General features: G+C 38.7%; 1 protein-coding gene across 11 annotated transcripts in view; it reads left to right on the top strand.

The window, feature by feature from the left end:
* TMEM63C (transmembrane protein 63C) overlaps positions 1 to 27,784 on the top strand; it is an 86,713-nt gene that overhangs the window by 52,142 nt on the left and 6,787 nt on the right. For all 11 annotated transcript variants that reach the window (XM_083349199.1, XM_083349190.1, XM_083349195.1 and 8 more), the window contains 16 exons: positions 1,993 to 2,135; positions 2,312 to 2,363; positions 3,849 to 3,957; positions 4,772 to 4,845; positions 8,355 to 8,435; positions 11,395 to 11,515; positions 12,951 to 13,084; positions 15,367 to 15,489; positions 16,179 to 16,332; positions 18,296 to 18,402; positions 18,884 to 18,970; positions 21,032 to 21,097; positions 21,487 to 21,649; positions 22,524 to 22,629; positions 23,640 to 23,807; positions 25,417 to 25,532. In XM_083349199.1, coding sequence (XP_083205325.1) covers positions 1,993 to 2,135; positions 2,312 to 2,363; positions 3,849 to 3,957; positions 4,772 to 4,845; positions 8,355 to 8,435; positions 11,395 to 11,515; positions 12,951 to 13,084; positions 15,367 to 15,489; positions 16,179 to 16,332; positions 18,296 to 18,402; positions 18,884 to 18,970; positions 21,032 to 21,097; positions 21,487 to 21,649; positions 22,524 to 22,629; positions 23,640 to 23,807; positions 25,417 to 25,532 — 1,804 coding nt within the window. The remainder of the gene's footprint in view (positions 1 to 1,992; positions 2,136 to 2,311; positions 2,364 to 3,848; positions 3,958 to 4,771; positions 4,846 to 8,354; positions 8,436 to 11,394; positions 11,516 to 12,950; positions 13,085 to 15,366; positions 15,490 to 16,178; positions 16,333 to 18,295; positions 18,403 to 18,883; positions 18,971 to 21,031; positions 21,098 to 21,486; positions 21,650 to 22,523; positions 22,630 to 23,639; positions 23,808 to 25,416; positions 25,533 to 27,784) is intronic.

Genomic DNA, 27,784 nt, shown 5'->3' with positions numbered 1-27,784 from the left:
AGCAGATAACATCTTGAATGGAAAAGTCAAAGAGTCAATGGAAAAGGAATACATCAGGAGAGTCCGCAAAATATTAAAATCAAAGCTGAATGCTCGAAACATAATTAAAGCACTGGGCAGTCCCAGTGATACGCTACCCAGCTGGAATTATCAACTGGACTTCAGCTGAACTGGAAAACCTAGACTGGAAAACGCATAAACTTTTGAATATGCACCATGCTCTACATCCACGAAGTGACATCGACAGGTTGTACCTGCCAAGAAAAATAGGGGGCAGAAGGATACTGCAAATCCACCAAACTGTAGAAGAAAAAAAATGAAGTTTGAATGACTATGTAAACGAAAGTACAGAAAAATTTCTGCAGACTGAAAACAGAGAGCATTATAAAATAACAGAAACAAAGGCAAAATATAAGGAAAAATGGCTGGATGACAGATTAAATAGATGGAAAACCAAAGCTTTGCATGGACAGCATTTGAAAAACATTGAAGGAAAATGTGAAAACAACTTGACATGGGCATAGCTTAAGATGGGAACCATCAAGAAAGAAACGGAAGGCTTTAATACTGGCTGCTCAAGAACAAGCACTACCAACTAATGCCATGAAAGTGAAGATACAAAGATCCACTGACAATCCAAATTGCCGACTTTGCAACGAGAAAGCTGAAACTGTTTCACATCTAATATGAGTGCAGCAAAATCATGCAAACTGATTACTAAGCTAGACATGACCGAGTTGCTAAATTAATCCACTGGGCATTGTGTAAAAAATACGACTTGCCTGTGTCTGAAAAGTCAACCATCAATGCCAGTCAATTTGAATGTTCAGTTGACTGTGGTTCACATTTAATGAATAAAAGATTATTATTATTATTATTATTATTATTATTATTATTATTATTATTATTATTATTATTAGTCTTGTGGTTAATGTTGGGAAAATAATTTAGTCCCTCTTTTTCCTAATCAATACCTCAGTGTTTAATATGCAAACTGGAACATCATGATTGTTTGGATTTCTCATGGGGCTGGATTTTATAACACAAGTCATTTTTTTAAAAAAAAAATCCAAAGGCATGTGAAGTTCATGTTCTAAAATGTATTCGGAAATGCCATATGTGAGGAAAACCAGTACACATTTCTTTTGAAGTATGTTCCTCACCTGTATTGAGACAAGACTTCTTAAAAAAAATAGAGAGAGAGAGAGAGAGAGAGAATGCAGATGGATGCATAAGTGGAACAGAATAATTTATGTATGAAAACCTGGAAAAGAAACAAATGGGTGTGGGTGGAAGTAAACAGAATAAATTTTTGAAACCAAATTAATTAATGCTGCTTTCTTATCACTCTGACCCATCCTTCCCCAACCTTGTGCCCTCTAGATGTGTTGAACTGCAGGTTTCCTGCTGGCTGGAGATAAGGAGGGTTGCAATCCATCACATCTAGAGAGCACCCGGTTAGGTAAGGTGGTTCCGGTATTTGAGGTGTCATATATGATGGTTCAGAAAAGTAATTTTGCACTGAATTACAATTACATATTGCTATTTCACTTTATTATTGTGTTTTGTGTAAGGGGAACTTCCTCCCAAGCTCTTTCCATCCTTTTATGCTAAAACGATTCCACTTGAAAAACTTGCTTTAAGGTTTTAGGCGTGGTATTTTGTTGCCTTCTTTGATTTGAGGACAGTCGAGATAGTAAGGAATGGAATTCCTGTTTGGGTATGCATACTTACTGACTAAAGAGCCTTGCTAATACTTTATTGGGTCACACAGACCTAATTTTAAAAAAAAACATAAAGCACAGAAATAAAATCCCTGTGTTCTATGATTATATCGTCTATTTTATACTGGCAGAAAAACTACATAGTCAATGTTCTTTTTTTCATTTCTGGATGAAGGGAAAACTGTAGAAAGGGATGTCATTGGGTTGACATGTCTTTCTTTTTTTTTCTTCCTTCCTTTTTCTTTCTCTTCCTTCCTTTCTTTCTCAGAGATGAAGAAATTCAAAGCAAGTGTGGAGTTGATGCCACAACCTACCTCTCTTTCCAGCGGCATCTGTTGGTGTTGCTCTTGATTGCCTGTGTACTGTCTGTGGCTGTCATTCTTCCCGTCAACTTCTCTGGTGATCTCCTTGGTATGTAGCCCTTTAAATTCACTGGGCAATTAATTGTGGAGAGCGCCAGTATCTCAAAAGCTTAAAAATATCGCTGTACAACTTTTGGAGGCATTGTGAGTAGAATGCTATGCTAAGAAGAATAAAATGCCTTTTGTTAAAAATGTACTAACTTCTGTCTCCTTTCTCTCTTTCAGGAAAAAATCCAGCTAATTTTGGCCGAACCACAATTGCAAATGTTCCCAAAGAGTAAGTAATTCCATTTCTTCAGAGCTGAATTAGTTACTGTTTGTAATGATGGCATTGTGAGGCACTTTCTGCAGATACATAAATAAATAAATGTTCAATAAATCCTTATTTATTTTGTCTGACATTCTGAGCCCAATACACACACACACACGTGTTTGTGTTTGTGTGTGTAGGTGGCTTGCCTTGGTGGAGCAGTGGGCTAATGCCTCCTTAAGTAACACCATCTGCCTGCAATTAGTGCAGGTTCGCATCCCACCAGGCTCAAGGTTGACTCAGCCTTCCATCCTTCCAAGGTAGGTAAAATGAGGACCCAGATTGTTGGGGGCAATTAAGCCGACTTTGTAATAATGCCGCTTGGGTGTGTGTGTGTGAAAGCCCTAATAAGCAGGCATATACATAGAATGAAGGCTACTGCTAAGCTTGTAAGCCGCCCAGAGTCTTCGGAGAAGGGCGGGATATAAATGGAATAAAAATAAATAAAATAAATAAATAAATAAAATAAATATGAACAATGTTCAATTGTAAGCTACAAATTATAAATATAAATTTCTGTCCAACTAAGCTTCCCCTCAAAAAGAACTATCGTCTTTGACAAATTCTGCACCACTGATTTCTATAATTTAGCTTTGTCATTTTGAATTAATGCCAGATGAAAGTTCTGTTTTGGCGTTCTACCTTGCAAGCATTAAAATGATTTGTTTTCCTTTAAGACATGGCTTGACTAAGGCTTCTTCCATGCATTAATCATGGTTCTATGACAACATGCAACGGTGAAGCCAACTTTCTATATTACAGATAGACAATTGGCTTTGAATCAATGTCCCAAAGGTGCTTTTTCAGGAGGCCACTGGACTTTCTTGTTTTTCTTTGAAGTCGTTTCGCTTCTCATCCAAGAAGCTTCTTTAGCTCTGGCCGGCTGGTGGGGAATGGAAGGATTTATATTCCTTGCAGACAGCTGGTCATTTGCATTCTTTTTAGAGAGTCGTTGGGACTATTTGGAGGTTTTCTGTCTCCTCAGGGTCACCTGAGTAGTGGAAATGGGTGTGGGGTCTTCTGGCTGCAGGATATTTTCTGTCCTGTTCCTGTAGTCTGCAATGTTTTCTGGAAACCTGTTTATACTCCCGCACCAATCGAAGGGTGTTCATCCCAAAGTGCATAGCTAAATATCTATGGAGATTCTTAGTCATCCAGGTCATGGTTGTCCCAAAGGTGCTTCTTCAGGAGGCATCCAGTCAGAGCTGAAGAAGCTTCTTGGATGAGAAGCAAAATGTCTTCAAAGAAAAACAAGAAATTCCATTTGCCTCATGAAAAAGCACCTTTGGGATAACCATGGCCTGGATGACTGAGAATCTCCATAGCTTTGAATCAATGGCTGAAAACAAGGAATGGCTGGCATCTTCCAGGAAATAGTAGTTATATTGTTTTCTGATAAAGATACCTATTTTTTCCCCATCTGAAAATGTCTCATTTTTGCTCTTGTTACAGTGACCGTCTCTTGTGGCTGCACAGTATCTTCGCTCTCCTCTATTTCATCATCACTGTTCTCTGCATGACTCATCACTCCATCCAATTAGAGTATAAGGAAAATGAAAAGGTAATAATTGCAGTGGTCTCATTGACACCTTCCTTTCTGCCCTTTCAGAGACGCACACCTAGACTAGTATTTCTCAGCCTTGGCAAGTTTAAGATGTGCAGATTGCATACTGGCTGGGGAATTCTGGGAGCTGAAGTCCACATATCTTAAACTTAATCAAGACTTAAAAATACTGATCTAGACCAGAGGTCCCCAACCCTTTGGGCACCAGGGACCGGTTATGTGGAGAGAGGTTTTTCCACAGACTGGAGGGGGCATAGTTTTATGTGCTACCTGCATCCCACAAGTGGGGCTTTGCTTGTTTGTGCAGCCCGGTTGCTGGCATGCTGGCGCCCGATACCAGTCCACGAACTGGGGGTTGAGGTCCCTGATCTAGATATTTATCATTTGTTGTATCAGGCCAGAGAAGAAATTTGTCCAAATATTGGTTTGAGATTGTTTAAATTCTGCAATTCAATGTGACAATAGAAATCTTGTTCAGAAAGAAGCCAGCTTTCACCAACTTAAGCAAGTTGCCACTTCAGGGTCATAAAACAGGAGTAGATATGCCAATCCCTGCTTCATACAGGATGAAGGTGACACAGCAATATTTTAATTAGCCATTTCTAATATTAAACTTTTCTTACCACGAAATATTTTCTTGCAATGTTTAAGCAAAATATATCCCCCTGTAATTTAAGTCTGTAGTCTTACACCAATAGGAAATAATGAGTACAAATAATACTAGAGTTTAGTGGCAAAATACTGGAAACTGACTAATGTTACACCTATTAAAGTGTCTCCACTTCTGACCTCTTCCTTTCTTGTCTTTTAGCTGGCCCGGACATTGATGGTTACCAGGATTCCCAAAGAGATCACAGATACATCTCTTGTTGTCAAACACTTCCAGTAAGTACAACTAACTACATGCTCAGTATTATTCTTTTTTCATAAACGTGCTCTTCCTCTTTTAGTTAATGGTAACTATGGTGAGGAGTCACTAATAAATACATCGAACAGTACAGGTAGTCCTCCATGTACAACCACAATTGAGCCCCAAATTTCTGTTGTGAGACATTTGTTAAGTCGGTTTTGTCCTATTTTATGACCTTTCTTGCCACAGTTGTTAAGTGAATCATGGCAGTTGATAAATTAGTAAGCCGGTTGTTAAATGAATCTGGCTTCCCCATTGAGTTTGCTTGTCAGAAGGTCACGAAAGGTGATGGTATGACTTTGAGACACAGCAACGGTCATAAAAGTGAACCAGTTGCCAAGCACCTGAATTTGGATTAGGGGGATGCTGCAAAAGTCATAACTGTGAAAAACAGTCATAAGGCACTTTTTCCAGTGCTGTTACAACTTTAAATGGTCACTAAATGAATTGTTGTAAGTCGAGAACTATCTGTACACAGCCTAGCACAGAGCCCTGAAGTATGCCACTTTACACTTTACATTTTCTTCCAGTTTGACATGAAGCTATTGAGATACAACTCATAAAAAAGGATTATTAAGCTCATGTATCATTCCTTCTTGCTCAGAACTTCTCATATTCTTTAAGCTCACCTGGGTCATTTCTGTGCAACATAGTAGTAACCTATATGCTTTATCATCATATAATAATAATAATAATAATAATAATAATAATAACAATAATAATAATAATAATAATAATAAGAAGAAGAAGAAGAAGAAGAAGAAGAAGAAGAAGAAGAAGAAGAAGAAGAAGAAGAAGAAGTAGTAGTAGTTGGAAGGAACCTTGGAGGTCATCTAGTCCAACCCCCTGCTAAGGCAGGAAACCCTATACCATTTCAGACAAGTGGCTGTCCAGTCTCTTCTTAAAAACTTCCAGTGTTGGAGCATTCACCACTTCTGGAGGCAGGTTGTTCCACAGGTTAGTTGTTCTAACTGTCAGGAAGTTTCTCCTTAGTTCTAGGTTGCTTCTCTCCTTGACTAGTTTCCATCCATTGCTTCTTGTCCTGCTTTCAGGTGCTTTGGAGAATAGCTTGACTCCCTCTTCTTTGTGGCGGCCCCTGAGATATTGGAACACTGCTATCATGTCACCCCTCACCCTTCTCTTCATTAAACTACACATACCCAATTCCAGCAACCGTTCCCTATATGTTTTAGCCTCCAGTCCCCCAATCATCTTTGTTGCTCTTCTAGAATATCTAGAATTCACTTGGACCATATAATGCTGAACACAGTATTAGAATTTCATTTCAACCAGGACATCATCCTCTTTATTTCCTTTCCAAATCTCTCTAACCAATTGGAGAGAGATCTATATAGAACATTCACCTTAACTTGGATGAGACATCAGCCTTTCACAAAAAGCCCACTTCCATTATGCTTCATTTTGAACAGTGAGTCACTGCTATCCTATGGATTGTGCCAGATATAATGAGAAGTCAGTTCACCTGAATTGTGTCAGGCCATCACGGACATCCAATTGCTAGACAGAGCAGGCATAACTATTAATGTCTGTGAAGCATTACAGGCTGAACATTTGATTCATAGGGATGCAGCTTTGGGGAGGGGTGGTTTCCTCGTTTCTGATTACCAAAACCTGCCTGAAAATAATTTAGCTTGCTATCTACCCATATATGTGACTCATAGAAACCACAGTGAAAAATTGATAACTAATTCATAATTTGGGCTTTATTTATTTATTTATAAAATTTATTGGTTGCCTATCTGGGTGGCTTATGAAAAACAAGTATAAATATACTAAAAACGTAAATCAGTTAAAAACCAGTCAAGCACTATGATCCAATTAAAGATGGGAAGGGTGGAAGCAGGATGGCAGGGGGATCTGTTATTAATCAATCAAATGTGCAACTGAGATTTTGTCACCCCTTCTATCTTTGCTTTCCAAGGTGGAGTTCTATTTCTTAATTCTAAAAGTATGCCAACTCAAATAACATCAGTTAGAATAACTAACTATTCTTTTCCCTTTTCATGAAGCATTTCCTCTTGTGAGAGTTGATTTCTGAAAGCTGATTTGGACTCCAGATGGACATTGATTGATTAATTGTGACCAATCAAGTTGGTGTTGCTTCTTATCGATCATATAGATACATTTTCTCCATGATAATCTTTCCATAACCTGGTCCTTCAAGTCTTCCAACTGTGCACCCATCATTACTGTGATTGAATCTATCCTTCTTGCTGCTAGTTGTCCTCTTCTTCACTTTCCTTCCTCCTCTTGCATCATTTAAGCCTTCTTTGCCTAATGTGTCCAAATTAGGATAATTCAAACCTAGATATTTGTGCCTTGAGTGAGAACTCTGGCTTGATTTCTTTGAAGGCCACTTTACTGTGCGTAGTACAGCCAAGAACGGTATTCTCAGGATTCTTCTCCAACATCAAATTCAAAAGTGTTGTGCTTTTGCTATTCTGCTCCAACTTTTCCAATGATATTCCACAGGGAATATCATGCTTCACACTATTCTGAGCTTTGTAGGTATAGGCACATCATGGTATTTCAATAACTTTTCCAATGCCTTCGTAGCTTCTCTGTCACAGCATATTTCTTGACTGATTGTTACTTTGCTGTTGATTCTAAAAGGCACAAGCTATGTACCATTTTGATTTCTTCATCATCAGTTCTAAGACCAGATATTGTACCTGTTGTCATTAGTTTAGACTTCTTTGTATTTAATATTACTCTCATTTTTTTTCAATGTGCTGTTTGACTTTTATTGCTAGTATTTGCAGATTCTTTGCATTTTCAGATTAGTGTCATCAGTATCCTCTTCCAATCTTAATATGCTATACACAGTGTTATACAAAATATTCATTATATAGGTCAGCGGTCCCCATCCTTTCCGGTTTGGCAGACTGACAGAAGCAGCAGGGCAGCTGCGACTTGGCAGAGGAGGGGATGATTTCACACACATTCCCGCCGCTTGCACATTCCCGCCGCTTGAGGACCCAGATTGTTGGGGGCAATAAGCTGACTTTGTAATAATGCCGCTTGGGGTATGTGTGAAAGCCCTAATAAGCAGGCATATACATAGAATGAAGGCTACTGCTAAGTTTGTAAGCCGCCCTGAGTCTTTGGAGAAGGGCGGGATATAAATGGAATTAAAATAAAATAAAATAAATAAATAAATGGAGCTTTGTGTATTTGTCCGCCACTCGCACAGCCCAGTTCCCAATGAACCATGGACTGGTACCGGTCCACGAACTGGGGTTGGGGACACCCGATATAGGTTGAATAAATAAGTGGAGAATATACAGTCTTGTCTCAATGGAGCCATGCTATTTTACCATATTCTGTGCATGCTGTGACTTCTTGACTTGTATATGGATTTTGTGTGAGAACAATGTTCTGGGATGCCCATTTTTCCAAGCACATTCTACAAGGAATATCAGATCTTTATTATTAAAAAATTTTTGATTATCTCTTCTGATAGTGAGGCTTATCCAAGCTGCACAGTGACCGGTGTCCAATTTTGCTCTGATGTTCGCAGATTGATGAAGCTGGATTCAGAGAGGTAGGCTTTCAAAAGTCTTGCTTAGATCTGAGTTATTCTGAACCCCTTAGAATGTGTGGAGGAAAATGTCCTGGGATTTTTGTGCATCAGGATCATGCTAGAAGGAGTTTTGGTGGTTGTTTTTTTTTTAAAAAAACTAGATAATAATAATTAGCACCACTGTAAAAAATGTCATCACCCTTCTTCATCTGGTGAAGAGGCAAAAAAGAAAGTACTGTAGTTTCTTGTCCTTTGCTTAAGCATTTTTTAACATGGTATGCATTATCCATTTATTTGTTCCCTTATAATACAAGTACCATAATAGAGCCCATTAATTCTGTTTGTACTGCCTGTCATTTTGCATTTTGCTTTACCCACGTAATTTCACTTCAGCTTCTATATTAATTTGCTATTTAAAAAAACCTTTTATACATACATACATACATACATATATATATATATATATATATATTTCCGGGTACAGGTATGTAGGTCTTGGCGTAGTCGGGTCTTTTCCCGTGTAAGATTGATAGCGTGATTGGAGCTGCCGTCTCTGTATAAATATTGGTGGGGGGGTGTGGGGTGCTGGCTGTTAACAGCCAACTAATCCACAAACAATAACCCCATCAACCAATCAACATGTAAAACACAGCCAACCAACCCGCTTACAGCAACAAAGCCAGCACCCCACACACCCCCACCAATATTTATAGAGAGACGGTAGCTCCGATCACACTTTGCTTGCACAATCACAAAGCCGAAGACACCAGCCTGAAGATGACGAGTGGGACCTTCTGGCCACCGCGTCCCACACACACACACATATATATATATATATATATATATATATATATATATATATATATATATATATATATATATATATATATATATATGTATATGTGTGTGTGTGTGTGTGTGTGTGTGTGTGTGTGTGTATACATACATACATACACACACACACACACACTGAGAACCCTGCATCTCAGGTTATATTTCACTAGATTGAATACTTCATAGTTAAAGAAGACCATAAAAAGAGTCAGTTTGGTGTAGTGATTGAAGGCACCAAGCTAGAAACAGAAAGTGAGATGCCAGTCTTGCCTTAGGCACAAAACCAACTTGGGTGACTTTGGGCAAGACATTTGCTCTCAGCCTGACAAACTAGGAACTAGAAAAATCTTGCCAAGGAAGTTTCAAAAACTTAAAGGAATTTTTAAAAATGATAATATATCTGGAAATGTATTTAAAGCCATAAATCTTTTCTAGTTTTCTGAAAACAGGGCTACAGAAGCAATCACAGGTGCTGGTCTTGGTAAAAAGATATGTCAAGCTCATTTTGGAAAATTAAAAACCTTGGCATCAAACCTGAATTCCGGAACAGGGAGAGAATGTCATCATTTGAGACACTTGTTTCAAGAACACGTTGAAGCCCTTTTCTGTGCCCAGTCCGTCTTTTGTTCCGCGAATAAAGGCAGTTTCCAATTTTGAAGCTGCTGCCTTGAGAGGAAGGTTGCAGTACAAAATGCTAATCCTATTTTCCTATAGGCTTTTAAAGTTTTTTCAATATTAATACCAGTTAGTAGTAGAAAATGAGATGAATCCAAATTAAATATATAAACATCCACTAAAATAAAACAGAAATGTACATTTCCCTTTATTTCTTGTATTAAGTAACAAAAATATGACACTTTCAAGAATATGTAATTAAATGCTATATTTTCAAATGTATTTATAACTATGTGTTTTGATGCTGTGAAAGGTTTTTCAGTACTCAGGAGTAATATAAAATCCAGTGGATAATTTAAGCAAGGTACTGTTTTCTTATAGGAATGTGAAAATATTGAATTCTCTAAGCATTTTTGGTTTGAAACTTTCCCCCCTCAAATAATCTATCTTGTCTTGCTTACATATACTTTAAGCACTAAGGGAATAGTTGAGGTCTTCTACAATTTTTGGAAATGAATGCAACTATGGCTCAAATATTCAATAGGCATATATTTACCTTGATGACAAAAGAAGAAAAGAAGCAACATGTTTAATTTAAAAGCATAATAAACACAATGAATCATCAGATCGAAATTTGCTTGCCCCAGCATTGGACTCTCGCAGTGGCTAATCATATGCCTAACAAATGGCAGCCATCTAAACTGACTACAAGAATGTCTTCCAATAATACCATCAGAACCAACAACCAATGAGAAGGTCCATGAATTTATCTTACTTTCCTTTTAAAAAAACAAATTGCAGGTCATCAGAGGGGTACTCTAATCAAAGGGGCCCTTCCTGCCAGTTGGCATTATTCATCAGCTTTCATACCATCAAGAAACACTTATTTTCTGAATGATATCTCTAAACATTACTTTCAGTATAATTAAAGGTAAAGGTTCCCCCGCACATGTGTGCTAGTCGTTTCCAACTCTAGGGGACGGTGCTCATCTCCGTTTCAAAGCCGAAGAGCCAGCGCTTGTCCGAGGACATCTCCGTGGTCATGTGGCCGGCATGACTAGACGCCAAAGGTGCACAGAACGCTGTTACCTTCCCACCGTAGTGGTCCCTATTTTTCTACTTGCATTTTTTACGTGCTTTCGAACTGCTAGGTTGGCAGAAGCTGGGACGAGTAACAGGCACTCACTCTGCTACGCGGCACTCGGGATTCGACCTGCCAAACTGCCGACCTTCTGATCGACAAGCTCAGCGTCCTAACCCACTGAGCCACCGCGTCCCTTCAGTATAATTACATGTCAGCAAAAGAGAGGACTCACCAGAACCACCTAGGAATAATGGAAGCCTCATTCAACTTGATTTGGTCCATTTGATCTTCACCACTGTTCCTAGAAAATATTCTTACAGTTTCATTCCAAGTCTCAAAAGTGTCCAAAATTTTCATTTGTAAGAACATAAAATACGAGATTTGGAAAAGTGTCATAAAGAAATGGATGGCTGCATTAACATTTTTTTCTAATTTTATACCTGCCAGGCGCAAGGCAATGAAAGGGAGGCTTTACTTCACAACCAAGGCTCAAAAGGAGGGGAAAATTATGATCAAAATCCATCCATGTTCTCGAATTTTCTGCTGCCGTATTTGTGGCTTTGAAGAGGTACAAAGAATATGAAGATATTAACTGATTGTAAAAAAAATAGCACTAGGAACTTTGGGTCTTGTGTTCCCCTCATTGTTGTGTACATGCTACCAATCTTTGACCTGGGCTAGTGACGGTTCCCTTCAATATCACATACTGACCATAAAATAAATAATAGCCCAGCTCAAGAGGAGAGCTGAATGCCCAGTTCTGCCATCCCACTCACCTAGGCTGAGCTCATGCCAAAAATAAGATTTCAACTTTGGACTTCTAGATCATTCTTTTTAGTTGACAGAGCAATTAAGCTCTGAATTATTTTTGTTGTTTCAAAAATTGAGAGTGTAGCCATGTCACATTCTCATCACCTACATCAGAGTTTCTCAACCTGGGCCATGTTCATACAAACAGAAAACCTGACAATGTTGTGGGGGACTTCAATTCTGGGAGTTGAAGTCCACCCATGTTCAGGTCGCCAAGCTTGAGAAACAGTGACCTACATGCTCAGTGAATGTCTCCTCAGAACATTATCAAGGGACCACACAAGTAAATACATGTCACTTTTCACTCTGAAAAGAAACCATGATGAGTCAGGTTTTCTATTTGTGTGACTATGGCCCAGCAACTGGAGATATTACAGAGAAGAAGATCTTCCCTGCTTTTATCCCCATAACAGTAAACTTGTCTGGAGAGTTGGCCAAAAGGAATGACTGATAGCCAAGATGGGGACCTGAATGGCAGTACTATTCATCTGTTTAGCAAATATATAAAGGGAATTACTTGAATATCCTGGTAGAAAAAAAGCAAAAAGAGAAAAAGGTTTGATCAGTACTGGTACCTATGGTACTTTAAAGTGGCCCTATGTTTCAGGCTTACGCTAAAGTCAGGAACAGATTATGGTTATTAAAATAACATTTTCCTATCTGCCTTGCTGTAGGGCAGATTCACAGATTCAGTACAAGCTTTAAAGAAGGTGGCACAGCTCTGTGCCTTTGCTGAAAGCCTGCTCCCCTTAGCACCATTGGGAGGACATTATAATCTGGCATCTCTTCCTGTTACTGAGCTGTTACTTACTTGATATGGTTGTTGCTGCTTTATTTCATGTGGTGTCTGTCAGAAAGGTTTGGAAAGATGCAGTACCTCTCTCTCCCTTGCATGGACACACCTTCCTGGAACAGCCAAGAGCTTTTTTCTGGCTGCTAATATTGTTACGGGTCTGGTCATAGACTCTGTCATCAGAAGAATCATAATTTGTTTAGCCTCTTGATGGAAAAGCTTGGATTAAACCATCAAATATCTTTTCACATTCTTTCCCAATGTATTATTTGGAGAGACAACCAATGAAGGCTGCCCCTGAGGGAATATAGGAAGTCTGTTGACCCCATCCAGCATTTATTCTAGCTAACACTAAAATCAATGACCAAAAAAAGAAGTAAACTTATTTCTTTTTGATTAGGTGGATGCTGAGCAGTACTATGGGGAGCTAGAGGAGAAACTGACAGATGAGTTTAATGCTGAACGCAGCCGGATTGCTCTCAAGCGCCTTGACATGGCCTTCGTCACATTCCAGGATGAAAGAATGACAGCCATGTGAGTCTTCCTAGTACAAGGCCAACCCAAGCCTTTTGTTATCTGAGGCTAAGAAGTTAATGGATGGGCAGTGGAATCTTTACAGTACTTTAAAATTAGCAATAAGCTTCTGCCACAGTTGAGACTAAAGGATAATTTAGAGATCTTTTTTCCCCCAAACTTGACAACTTTAGGATGTGTGAACTTCAACTCCCAGCATTCCCAGCTGGCATCTTAAAATTGGCAGATTTGAAAAACACTGATTCAAAGGGTCAACTGCAAACTTTGTGGCATACATGATTCTCTCCTCCAAGGGAGAAAAATAGCTGAGTTACTGAGAGGCAACTCAAATTATCACTACTGCTCTGCAGCCTATTCTATCTAATCATTGCTTTGTTTTTTCCAGTGGTAGGGCCAGACCTGATTACAAATCATTTCCAAAGGTAGAAGTAGATAATTCAGTTGCTATGAAAGGCCTCATTCCCTCAGCAAAAATTTATTCAGGGCTTGCAGGCCGCTTTATTTCACATGGTCCTCCTTTTTCCCCTCTCCTGTTTCTCCTTCACTCAGAGGCTATCAGGAATGGCATGAAATCCATTTTGAATACTGGCTGCAGTGGGAAAGGGGTCTTGAAATTAGGTGGCCATCCCTGCTCTTAAGATATTTTGACAAGAAGGTGTTTTTTTTTATTCTGCTGCTTCTTATTCTAATATACACCATCTGTTTTTACCATCAATAATCCACACATAGCACTGGACAGTCTTGTATACAAGTTATATTCTTTGGAGTTTTTTTCCTCCATACTGCCAATTATTATATATTCATGACAAAAATGCCATCATTTTCTCTGGAATAGGCGTCCCCAGTTCTATCATATCTGTCAAAAGACAGAAGGTGAATAATTTAGTTTTTGCAAACTGAAGCATTGTAGTTAGTCAAAAAGAATTAAATATGGCTTGTAATGCAGCCAAACCTGTGGCATCTTCTATTGCCTTGTGTTGCCATGCTGGCCCCACTCCACAGCAATTGAAGGCTAATGTTAAAACTGAGGCTTTCCTTCAGTGAAAATGGATTATTTAGCACTGAGGTTACTGAAGTTTGTGTAACATGCAGAGAGATCTGTGGTCCAATCCATGTCTTGGCCAAAGGTCACCATTTTTTTGTGTTTAAAAAGTGGAAAAGATGTACTGTTTTTGACCAAGGCCACTCACCAGAACTTGAAACTGCTTGCATACTTAGTACCACAGAGCTATACAGTAGGTGCCAACCTCAAGGCTCTAAGCAATTATTTTGACCTTGATAGCTCCTCTATTAGCCCTTTGGGACCTGGATCATTTTCAATGTATATTGTTTTCTGTAATCTTTGGGCTCTTTTGATCAATCTTTAAAGAGATCATATTGGGTTCTAGGCTAACATCATATCAAATTGCTCTGCAAAGACACATAATCTCAACGTGTTCATTCACAGACAGCCACTCGAAGAACTGCAGTTATAAATAAGTGGCCAGTTCTTCTTTATGTATTTTTTTGTACACTCAATCCAACTATATTTCCACTGAATTGGGGTAGCTGAGAAGAACATGTTTGAAAATTATGTATTCTAGGTAAGTTCTTCTTCAACAAGACAATGTTATATCCAAGTTTACAACCTTGAACCCCCATAATTGCTATTAGTATTTCACTGACAAAAATCCTGATGTATATGAAATTTCTCAATACTTTGTGTATATAGGAAAGCTTTTTCAGTTTAGAAAGGATTCTTCATTAGTCACTGTTAGATTAATGCAAAATCCATAATTCATGTCATTTGTGCAGTGACATCATAATTCATATGATGTCACTTACCACCTATGCAGGCACCCATCCCTTTCATTACGTCAACTATAATACCTTGCCTTGTTTCTGCTGTTCCACCATGGCAGCATTAACAGATATCCCTCCATTTTTTTATTATTCTGGAACTATTTGATGGGTGCATTTCGGTGAATCTCCCTTAATATTTAAGATCAGATGTCCATTTGGAGGCATTGCTACTTCTTAAATCTTTTAGTTTCATGCACTGAGCATAGTTTATTTCATGCTATGCCTGAATCTAAGTGTGCAAGTCTATTGAGACATTTGCAAAAGATAGAAAGGATATAAACGTGTTAAACAAAAAAATGAATTGGTAGCTAACCACGTAGCTAAAACTATTGGACTGGATAAGGCAAACCACATGATTTTTTTAAAAAAAATTCCAACACAAACAAGAGGAACCTGGCTAGTTAATTCCCCCTCTTGATTCTTTTTTTTTGCTTTCCCAGTATTTTAAAGGATTACAGCCGCATCCGCTGTCGCAAGCATCCACAACAGTCATCTGTTACTACAGTGGTGAAATCCCAATGCTGGGGTGTCACCTATGCCCCTGCACCCAATGACATCATCTGGTAATTTCTTTTTTTTCTTCCCCCAGCTTGTAAAAATCTGTAAAAAAAACATTGAAATGTTAAGTTCTCCCATTATAAGTGTTATATGTTTCTTTATTAGCCATGGTGGGGGGTATTGTTATAAAATACAGTCTAGCATATTTCAGGAGAAATATATTGTTGAAAGCATGCCTTGGAGTGACACCAAGTACAAAAGAAGTATTGAACAAAGCTTCTGTACTGCTTGTAAATATTGGTGAATACTGTGTTTAGTCCAGCTGTTCGTTACACAGCAATTGCAGTTTTAGATTTTAGATAATATTGTGATAGTCATGATTTTTTTTGTGTAGATGTTCATGTGGCTTTTATTATTATTTTCTTATATTGTTGACGTCTACAAATTGTCCCATTGGTGGGCAATGCACAGGAAAGGAATTATATATAAATTTTGCCCTCAGACTAGTTTAAAAAGAGAACCAATAAGTGCTTAGTTCAGCCGAAGTCATCTAGGCCTAATTTGTTGTGAAAGATTATAAACTTTCCTGTGCATAATTTGTAGTTTTTAAATGCATGTTGTGATTTATGTACAAGTCATAAAAAGACAAGGGGCGGAAGCTTTATCTTGAATCAAGCCCTAACATATTGATATTGGACAGTGTTTCCTTGCCTTTGTTGCATACAGCTTCCAACCCCTGCTTTCTTTCTCACAGGGAGAATTTATCTGTTGGTGGTGCTTTGTGGTGGGTGAAATTTATCCTACTCAACATCTGCCTTTTCCTCCTCCTCTTCTTCCTCACTACTCCAGCCATCATCGTGAACACCATAGACATGTTCAACGTTACACGGCCTGTGGAGAGCCTCAAGGTGCATAGCACAGCTGTGATTCCTTACTGGCCCTGAAGCCTTATTTCAGGCAGGATAACATCTCACTCCCAGACCTTTGGGTCTTCCATGATTAGTCTCACTCCACAATTGTACTTGCCTACCTACCAGTTGGGCCATGATAATTGCTCTAGCCAGACTTCTTAATAATGAAATGCTGCCTGGGTGGACAACACTGTCTGAGAGGTCACCAGCAGCAAATAGGACAAATAAGGTATCGCAGGAGGTAAAAAATGTATAGAATTGGAAATAATCTAATTTACAAATGGGAACCAAGGAACCCTTAGGTACAAAACATGTAGTCTATAGAGTAACTTCTCCCAGGATCAGCTGAAGATCCTAATCGGTTTACAGGTGAGGAACAAATGAGTGTTGCCACTAGTCTGTGCTGTTTGTAGGGATAGGAAAATGGCAATTGCCACTGAGTTCAATGGAAGGAAGGAAAAAGCCCCATAACTTCCCTTTTCTTTCTGATTACTTTCTCAAGAACTAGAATTCTGCCTTCCCACCCCCACCCCGCTTGGAGCAGAAAACTGGTGATCTACAAATGGGGTGGCTAGGATGAAGAAAGATCTCATGACTTGTCCCTCACTTCAGCTCTGCTCAAGAGTGCTAGAAAGAGGAAAATTTGCTTTCTCTCTCCCCCCTAACTATGCCCTGCAAGGGTATGTCTAGTGTAGTGCAAATTTGTATATGTGTACACACAGGCTCACCCTATGGTTCCAGCTGAGCAGCTGAGCGCCAATGAGCCAAAAGGATTATTCATCCTGATTTAGAAATTCCCTGCTTGATACTGCCTCTTCAATGCAGGCTATATCTTTAGTTTGGAGTAGCAGGATGACTTAATATTGAAGGTACTGTTGGAATGGTACAAGTGATCTTCTCCTGTGTAGAAAGAAAAAGAGCACAAATCTAATTCTCATCCTTTTCCCCTGAATTTGTTTTTATTGTATCACAGTTATAGGTAGTCCTTGACTCATGACCATTTGTTCAAAGTTATGACAGTACTAAAATTAGTGATGCATGACTGGTCCTCACACTTATGATCATCACAGCAACATCCTCATGTGATTTAGGCACTTGACAACCTGCTTATATTTATGACGGTTGCAGTGTCTTGAAGTAATGTGATCATGATTTATGACCTTCCTTGCTGACTTCCGACAAACAAAGTCAATTGGGGAAGCTGGATTTGCTTAATGCCTGTGGTAAAAGTGGTCATCAGATTGGGTTGGGTCATGTTTTAAAAAAGAACAATGGAATTTTCCAGTGGTTAGCTTTTTTGGAAGGGAACCTCATTTTGAAAGATCTTTAGTAAGAAATGGATATCAATTACTCAGTTGCTTTGAAACCCATCAAATTTGGTGTTCAATCTATTTTGATGCAAAAATTTTGTCCTGGTACTCATTGTTTGCCTGATACTCCGCACACAAGCTAGAACTTGTCAGTGTTGGCTGCCTTGTGGCTCACTACATTATTCCTAATGAGAAAAATTTGTTTGGTACTCATTGTACCTCCCATATCCAATTAACAATGAGTACTGAGGTACGGCTGTACTGTGTTAAGCAAGTTTACATATTCAGAATATAGTTTTTTTTTCATGTAACCCATAGCAAATAACATCAAGACAGATGTCATTGATCAGAAATTTTTCCAGTGCAAACAAAAGATCCTGGTGTAAGCTGACATTTTTCCCTAGGTACATTAGGGCCTGTGACAAGTAGTTTAATTTCATCAGAACATTTTCCACTTCAAAATATTCCAGTAAATCAAACCTCACCAGTTGTAATCCTCAATGCAGAAACAGAGGAAGAAAAGAAACCCAGGGTGAGCTACCAAGCAAAAGAAAGAACATGTCTTAGAAACTTTTTTGGAAATTGTATGGAGTAAAAGTTCCTGTTTTTGAAAAACACTTGGCTTATCCCCTTTCTCTCTCACCTTCCAGAACCCTATTGTGACTCAATTCTTCCCCACACTCCTGCTGTGGGCTTTTTCTGTGTTTTTGCCTTTCATTGTGTACTACTCAGCTTTCTTCGAGACACATTGGACAAGGTAATTCCAATTTTATCAAATTGCTACATTTTCAGAGTTTCTCTGGGAATCTATCTTGCCAGAGCAATAAGTAAAAAAAAGGATAAATATTCAGGGGAGACTGAGTATCCAGGTATTTATTGTTTTGATTTATTCTTTGTCACATTTTCATTGCACATATATTTGGAAACATTCTAGATAAACTTTTTCTTACTCTGGCGTTGAGGTGTTTACTTTATTTCTGTGTCTCAGTCTTCCCTTCTGGAACTCTCCTTCTAGAACAAAAAAATAAGCAACACAAAATTGTTTAACCAAAATTAACTCTGCAAAGAAATATAGGCACATGGGTTAATTATGCATGTTACTTACAATTTTGTGGTGAAAACATTTTGGAACATTTTATTGATTATGTAACATTTTGAATTTTCTGAAGAATTTGGTTTCTTTTCATTGCTGTTCTCTCTCTACATCCCCCAAATAAATGCATTTTTATTTCCTTTAGGTCAAGTGAAAATCAGATCACAATGCACAAGTGTTATTTCTTTCTGGTATTTATGGTTATCATCTTGCCTTCACTTGGACTGACCAGGTACAGAGCAAAATTGCAAATGCTCCATATAGATCTGGTTTTCATTATGAATAGCTCATGTTAATACAACGGAATTGGGGGTTTTTTAAGCACCAAGCTGAGTGTGGTGGTGAGTGTAAAGTGTTGGTTGGCCATGGATGCAGGCCCTCATACTGATAATCATTTCCTCCCCTCTTTGATATACTGCCTATATCAAATTATATAATATTAAATTAACTGGGCAGCAGTTTAAGGATACTATTAGACAAGGGTTTATTTCTTGTTATGGACATATTACTTACACTGTAATGAAGTTATGGAAATTCTCAGTCATTCAGGTCATAGTTGTCCCAAAGATGCTTTTTCGCAAGGCAATTGGACACTCTTGTTTTGCTTTGAAGACGTTTCACTTCTCATCCAAGAAGCTTCTTCAGCTCTGACTGGATGGTGGGGAATAGAAGGATTTATACTCCTTGCAGACAGCTAGTCATTTGCATTCTTTTAGAGAGTCATTGAGGCCACTTGGAGGTTTATCTGTGTCCTCAGGATCTCCTGAGTAGTGCAAGTGGGTGTGGAGCTTCTTAGAACTGCTGAAAGGACTGTGTTAATAGACTCGAGATAGGTGATGTCATATCTCTCCCCCTCTGTTGAGAGAGGGCTGTTCAATTTTGACATAGATGGCCTCTTTGACCCCTATTTCAAACCAACGGTCCACTCTGTCCAAAATGTGGACTTGGCTGTCTTCGAAAGAGTGGCCTTGGTCTTTTAAATGTAGATGGATTGCTGAATCTTGTCTTCAAAACGTCTTCAAAGAAAAACAAGAAAGTCCAGTTGCCTCATGAAAAAGCATCTTTGGGACTCTAATGAAGTATGGTATCAGAAAATGGGCTTAACAGAAATAAAACTGTTCCAGACATATTTGCCTACAAACGATGTGGGCTTATCTCTGAGCTAATTGTCCATCCTGCAGTTTCACTTATCACATGGTATTAAATCAGCCCTTCATAACTGAGTGTTCTTCCCTCCGTGATTGTTTACATCCATGGCTGGGAATGCAGACAAGCAAAAAGTTTGAGTATGATTTTGTTACTAGATAAACTAGATACTTAACAATGTCTCATAGGAGTATTTCATATAGATATTCAATGGGTTTGTTCAAGTTTCCAAATTATCCATTGATGTTACTTTAATGTGCAACATCTGTTCAACATCATGAAAGCTTATGCCTTTTAACAAAATTTGTAGTCTGAAAAGGCACTATCAAAAACCCTCTGATCTTTGGATATCGTGTCTCCCGTATTTTTTAAATGTATGTCTGACTGCTGGCATTTCAGTCATGGCCTACATTAAAAATGCTATACAATAATTGTGCTCAACCGATCCTTGGGAAAAAGGAAGACAAACACTTTTAAAAATGGAAATAGCAACAGAAACAACAATGTGCCAGCAAGCAATACATTATTAAATTAGGCAGCTAAAATGATGTACTAAATGCTTTCCTAAAAATTAAAAAAAAAATCACTAGCTTCTCAAAGGCTATGAACAAGGTCCCACATAATATTTCACCTACTTCAAGCTTCTGAAAACATGCAGAGTAGCTGATCTGCTGCCAAGTTGGAATGTTATCATCACTACAAAACAATCATGATTTCCTGATTTGTGTCTTCAGTCTTTGAAACCTGATTCCATTATATACACAGGGAGTATGTTTGCTGTGTTAGAGATGGTAGTTTTTCAAAATTAGAAGAGACGCTAGCTTACTGCCTTCACACCATCTCCATAAACCCACCCACCCCCATATTATCCAACCTGTTATTTCAAATTTATAAGAACTATATCTTCCTGCACTGAAATATTAATTGCTACCTTCCATTTGACCACAACATCATGTCTGCTGTTGCTAATCAAAAAGAGTTAAATTAGCTTGGTCGCATCTCTTTGGAAAACTTGTTCTCATCCTCAAGATGTGTACACTGAAATAGGCTCATTTTTACTGAACCAATAGGGTTCAAGTATGGCTGTTTTTTTAAAAGAGTAACAAACTTATGATGCCTTCTGTTTTTCTTTGTTTCCCCTTCCCAGTTTGGATCTCTTCTTTCGCTGGCTATTTGACACTCACTTTGTGGATCAAGCAGAGATAAAATTTCAGTAAGTGTCATTGAGCGTTGTGAGTGTGTTGTGAGATGGGTCACCAATTTTAATTTGTGGGATGCTTGTGTCTTGTTCGCACAAAACACATGAAGGCAAGTGGGTTATTACGATTGCATATGGCAGGGGTAGGCAACCTTGGCTCTTTTATGACTTGTGGACTTCAACTCCCAGAATTCCTGAGCCAGCCATGCTGAGGGGAAAGGGAGAGTTTCCAAGCTGAGCCATGCTGGCTCAGGAATTCTGGGATTTGAAGTCCACGAGTCATAAAAGAGCCAAGGTGTCCTACCCCTTGCATATGGCCTTTCTCAGGATATAGTTTTGTTATATTATGTTCTCTCTTTCTCCCTCTCTCTCATGAATGATTTCCTGGATTTTTTTTTATGCAGGTGTGTTTTTCTTCCCGATAATGGTGCTTTCTTTGTCAACTATGTTATCACCTCCAGCCTGATTGGGACAGCCATGGAACTATTACGAATCCCTGGACTCATTGTCTATGCCACACGGCTCTGCTTTGCCAAGTCTGAACCTGAGCGGCTCCACATCAAGCGGGTTTGCTGGGTTTTTATTTTGGAGATTTGAAGTCTTGCTGGTAGGATTAGAAGGCTAAGTAACCTCCTGAATGGCTGGGTTTATGTATCAATAGATCATATCCAGCAATACTCTTAAAGTGGTGCCATAAATCTCTAGATTTCCCCTAGTGAGGCAATTAAAGTTTTTATGGAGCAAGAACCTTAAACACAGACTGTGTTTAATCATGGCTTATTTTCTTTAGTCCAGTAATGGTCCCATCTCATTTAAACATAATGCTAAACCATTAATGCATTGTTTATGTCTTGGTAAGATGTACCTAAACTCTCCCGTTATGGATTAGCATTATTGCAACTCAAGTCTTCGTAGCATGATATCACAAACCATGAACAGAAACATCCTAGTTTAGTTTTGGGCATGAGTGTAGCAATGACATTATGATACAATTTACAGGAACTACTTTTCAAGCAAGTTTGGCTTAGGGAAGGCATAGAATCATAGTTTGTTCGGTGAAGAAGTTAGGCTTAATTGTTGTTACTAAGAGCCATGGTTTTGAAATGGTTTAATGACAGGATTGTTATCAAGAGTTGGTAATATATGCCCATCAATGTCCAGAAATCCCTCCATCCAGGCTATATAGTATTTCTGGATCCTCTAAAATTCAGTAATTTAAATGTTTAGTTAAATTATTGAAATCTTGTGAAATCACTATAAATATATTTTTTTAAGTTATGTGAGAGTTGTTACCTGAAAAAAGGGCAAACTCTGCACAAAGAAAACAAACTACTGTTAACTGCACAGGATCCCTGAGATTGCTCTCCCATCCCATCACCATTCATTTATCTTCATTCATAATAAAATTAAAGGTAAGTTGCACTACTCTGTTTTCCCCCAGAATCAAGCCTATGAGTTCCAGTTTGGACTGGAGTATGCCTGGACTTGCTGCATATTTGCTGTGGTGATGACCTATAGTATTACCTGCCCCATTATTGTCCCCTTTGGTAAGTAGATGCACAATTTCTTCAAAAATTCTATTGTTGTCAATAACATCTTTATAGGTCTGGACCCCAGCTGGTTGTAATTTAAGGAAACACTGCCCAATAAACAAGCAAATAGAAGCCATGGCTGTTGTCAGCCTTTGGGATGATATCTCTTAATGGGCTTCTGTAAATGGAATCAAAAAGCTATTGAGGTAGAGATCCACTGACCTATAAAATAGAAGTGAAATGTACATTATTATGTTCACTTTTAATAGACAGTAAAATGATATACAAATGATATACAAAAGTATATAGAAATGATAGCTGAGTAGCAGTAATTTCTCCAAATACGGTAAGAATTATTTGGGGCAAAAAGTGGGTTTCAACACATTGCAATAATTTTAAACTATGTTATTAACAAATACATCCACTGACATTTAGCCATTCTTACTCCAGAATTGCTATTTACTACAAAGAAGAGTAGCTTTTTCTATAATAGCTTTTCTGGGCTTGAAGGGAAAGAATTGTTTATTTTTGCCAAGCAAGTAGTATAAGAGAAACAGGTAAATCCTTCCTCCTTTAATATTAATCTAAAACAAAGGCCCTAACAGGAAATGAACAAAAGTACAAAAATGAAAACACGTATTTATGATATTCTCTAGGTTGGTTCTGTTATTGATATAATTGATCCCAGGGAATGAATTTTTATGCAAGAGAAGAGCTACAGAACATAAATCAAAGATGAGGATGAGGACGTTGTTGTGTTGGTAGGGTATAATACAACTGTTGGAGTCATTTACTCAATATTTTTTCCCCCAGCACAATTCCTTGGTAATCTTTCAAATGTCACTAGTGAATAAATCTTTCACATGCAAGCAGATGCTGTAGTACTGCTGAACTGTGGTCTCTCCCAGCCTTTTCTTTCCTGTAAAATATTTCTGGGCCAATCTCCTTGTTATCCTCCCAGCTACTGCTGTCTCCTCTGAGTGGCCATTCTTCATGCCCCAATTCTTCCCTCTCTTTTCACACAGGTTTGCTGTACATGCTACTGAAGCACATGGTTGACCGCTACAATATTTACTACGTCTACATCCCTACCAGGCTGAACCACCGTATCCATTCAGCAGCAGTAAACCAGGTGGTGACAGCGCCCATTCTCTGCATGTTTTGGCTGCTCTTCTTCTCCATTCTGCGTCTAGGTAAGTGAAGTTTCACCGAGCCTTCCATGAGCTACTGTATACTTGGATTAGTTAACCTACACCAACTGTCTCCAATCTTGTACCCTCCAAAGTATGGGACTGCAGTTCCAGCTATGCTGGTTGGAGAACTTGGGGAATTCAAGTCCATTCAGCAGAAGACAGACAAGATGGAAAAGCCTTCAAGCCAAAGGCTTTGTTCTGTTATTTAGGCAGATCTATTACAGCTAAGTAAGCTCTTGGACTTCTTGAAACTCTGAATGCAGAGTTATGTTTATTGCACTTCTGAGAGTGAAAACTCTTCAGTTTTTCTATACGAATGGTTTAGTTTAGAACTAAGATGGCAGGTTCATCAGCTGTCATTTCATGCACGTTGAAAATGTGAGGAGTTCATGCCAGATGCGTGCTTATGCATGTGCCAAAAACCTATTAGTCTCTGTGGACTTGGTGCTGAAAAAGATGTTCTCCTACTATTACAGGGAACTGCGCATAGTACAACTGATCCCAAAATGAATTAAGGCACTTGAGAATTAGATAACACTTGAGTTAAAGGAGAATTCATGTGTATATTTTGGAGCAGAACTGCAGCATTCATTTCTTGTGTTCTTCATGGCAAGCTGTAATAGGCACCAGGAATAACCCTGAGGAAGAGGAGAAAGAGCCACAGCCATATCAGTGGTCAGATAAAACAAATCTGAGCCTGGGCCAGAAAAGCAATTTAAGACATGACAAACATGACACTCCCTGGTTAGTTCTCACTGTATAACTGTTACATACAACTTTGACTTTTAAAAAGCCAAAGTGGCTGGCATAATCCTGGACCAAAAACAACTCTTTGAAGCACAAAAAGGAGAGCACAATCAGCAGGATCTGAGGTGGTCCAAAACTTAAGCATCCAGTTGTCTTGGGTGGGGCAGATTCCCTCTGAGAGAGTCCTTCTTTAGTGACTGCCTCCTTTAGTGACCATTTGCAGTTACGACAGTGATGAAAAAGTAACTTTATAACCAATCCTCACATTTGCAACCATTGCAGGTTTGAAAAGCAAAGGAAAGCTGACCACTTATTTTAATGATTGAATTGTCGGTGCCAAATTGTGATCGCTAAATGAGGACTAGCGATTAAATGTTTAGATATAGAAATTCCTAGTAATTTCACAGCATACAAATGCACCTTTTAAGTGAGGTCTACAAGTCTGCATTTTCAAATAGTTTATTAGGAATTGGGGAAAACAGGAACCCTACTGATCTGTCCTTTTGCAGCTCATTTTAGTGAGCAGCTTTAATGGTAGTGTGGTGCAGAAGGAAGCACTGGTTCTTAAATGGTATAATAGTCCTACCTGGGTATTTGAAAGGCATATTTAAAGTGGTACATGAATTTGTTAGTGGGCAGGCTTGAACAGAATAAGGAGCTAGCAACCATTCCTTGAAGGTTATTTTTAGAAGCAGTAATCAATAGTATGTAGAGAACCATCATGCAGATAGGATGAGCTTTCTTCCTAACACAAAAGGCCTCTGAGCTGCCAGCTGCTAGTCTACCATGAACCGTAGGCAGAGGAGGCAGTGAGAATGGGTGCATTGTGCCAATCTGTTTTTCCTCTTCCCCAATGCTGTAGGCACTGTTCGTCCCATTACCATTTTCACCTGTGTGGTTCTTCTCTGCTCCATTCCCTTTTCCTTCTTTGGTTTGTGCCTGAAGAAGTTTCATCCAAGGAAACCTTCCAGCTATCAGGTAACAGTACATTCGTTTCTTGGCTTATACAGTATCCAATGGGACACCTTCATGGATCAGTCTTTCTTTCCCTCAATTCTACTCATTTTGCCCAGGTTCGCCTGGTGCGCCAGTTGTGGCCCTATCTGGACCGGGATGCCTTGCGTACAGTCACTCATGCGCTTGTGACCTCTCGTTTAGACTACTGCAATGCTCTCTACATGGGGCTGCCCTTGAGGACCACTCAGAGGCTTCAACTGGTGCAGAATGTGGCCGCGCGAGTTGTGTTGGGGGTCTCCCGATACTCCCATGTAACACCTTTACTCCGCGAGCTGCATTGGCTTCCAGTTGCCCTCCGGGTGAGATTCAAGGTGCTGGTGATGACCTATAAAGCCCTAAATGGCATGAGTCTGGATTACTTATGGGAGCACCTGCTGCCGGCATCAACTTCCCTTCGTCCACTGCGCTCCCACAGAGAGGGCCTCCTCAGGGAGCCGTTGGTCAGAGAGTGTCGGCTGGCGACCCCCAGGGGGAGGGCGTTCTCTGTGGGCACGCCGGACCTTTGGAATCGTTTACCAGTTGAGCTCCGGACGGCTCCTGACCTTCGCTCCTTCCGCCATGACCTGAAAACTTATTTATTTGAACAAGCCGGCCTGGTCTGATGGGTTTGGGGTATTTTAATATTAATTTTAATCAATTTTTATTGTAATTTGGGCTTTTTTATTTGATTCTTATCTTAACTTTTGTAAACTGTATTTTTATTGTATTTATTGCCCTGTACACCGCCCTGAGTCCTTCGGGAGAAGGGCGGCATAGAAATTAATTAATTAATTAATTAAATAAATACTCCAGACCTTGAGAGACTCTCTGGAGCCAATTTGGTTAGACAGGGAAGAAGGGAGATAAACAAGGGAAACTTTTATTGTACAAGTGGAAATCAGCTGACAACAACATTGGATCTTTGTGGCTGTTTCTTATAATTGTTTGTGACTAGTCGCCACTAGAGAGGCAAAGCATGAAGACATGGTTCTAATTTTAATTTCTGGATGTAATGACACATAGCTAACTATTATTTTATAACTATTCCCCCTCCTTTTTCTTGTAATGCAGTTCTGGGATGAATGCCCCATCTATTCCTAAACAGTTAGAAATCCAGTATTAACAAATGTATGCACTGAGTATGCCAAATAACATATTGATGATAAAAATCTTTAAAGACAGAAAAGGGCCTACAGGTCCAGAACTCCTACTGTTTCCATTCTGGGAAGCAATTTTTGATGTACTCAGTGAAATAGTCAAAGTTCAAACAATTATGTGTTTTTTCTTTGTGGTTCCCCAAACATCTCAGAAACTTAGTGAAGTTCCAGTTAATTTTAAAAAGCAATATAAAAAGTATGTATAAAGTACCAGATTTGTGTTTATGTATAGGTAGATAGGCATTACTGTTTCTGTGGTAGATTTCTTGATTGTTTACTTTTCTATTATTCCTTTTTGGCTACATTAGTTTTCTAAAGAATATTTTTGTCATACTGCATTAAGAATAGATTGAATCACACACAAGTTTTCCTTTCTTTTTTAAATTTCAAGTCAGTGTAGTGTTCATAAAATACTTTTCCCCCAAAAGTGTTAACATGTACTTTCTTCTTCTTTCATTCTGTTAATCTGCTTTGTTTATCAGAAGTTTAGATTAGAAAACAACACGCCAATGATAGTCCCATCCCCATTTCTTCCTCACAACTACTTTTGTGAGGCAGTTTATCATTAAAACCAGTGTGTCATTAATTAATAGAAATTTGAGGCAGTTTATCATTAAAACCAGTAAGTGTCATTAATTAATAGAAATTTGAATCTAAGTGAGTTCAAACATTAACCATTACTTGTCTGATTAAACCGCAGTAGCTGAACTCCTATAACGTACTAATACAAAATGAAATGAATCACACTGTGGATTAATATTCATAAAGAGAGTTCATAAAGAACTCTGATAAATTGAAAGATAAAAAGGACAAGTATAAGAATTGGAAAGAGGGGCACATAACTAAGTCAGAATATCAGCAAATAGCCCGTGCCTGCAAAGATGAAGTGAGGAAAGCTAAGGCTCAAAATGAACTAAGGCTTGCGACCAAAGTCAAAAATAACAAAAAATGCTTCTTTCAACATATAAGAAACAAGAAAAAAGTTAAGGAAATGATTGGTCCATTGGTGGGGGAACGTGGCAAGAAGGTGACAAGCAACAGGGGAAAAGCAGAATTGCTGAACTCATTTTTTGCATC

The sequence above is a fragment of the Vipera ursinii genome, assembly GCF_947247035.1.
Source record: "Vipera ursinii genome assembly, chromosome: 1".
Taxonomy (NCBI): domain Eukaryota; kingdom Metazoa; phylum Chordata; class Lepidosauria; order Squamata; family Viperidae; genus Vipera; species Vipera ursinii.
Note: the sequence above shows the minus strand (reverse complement) of the source record. Positions and strands in the feature narration are given on the sequence as shown.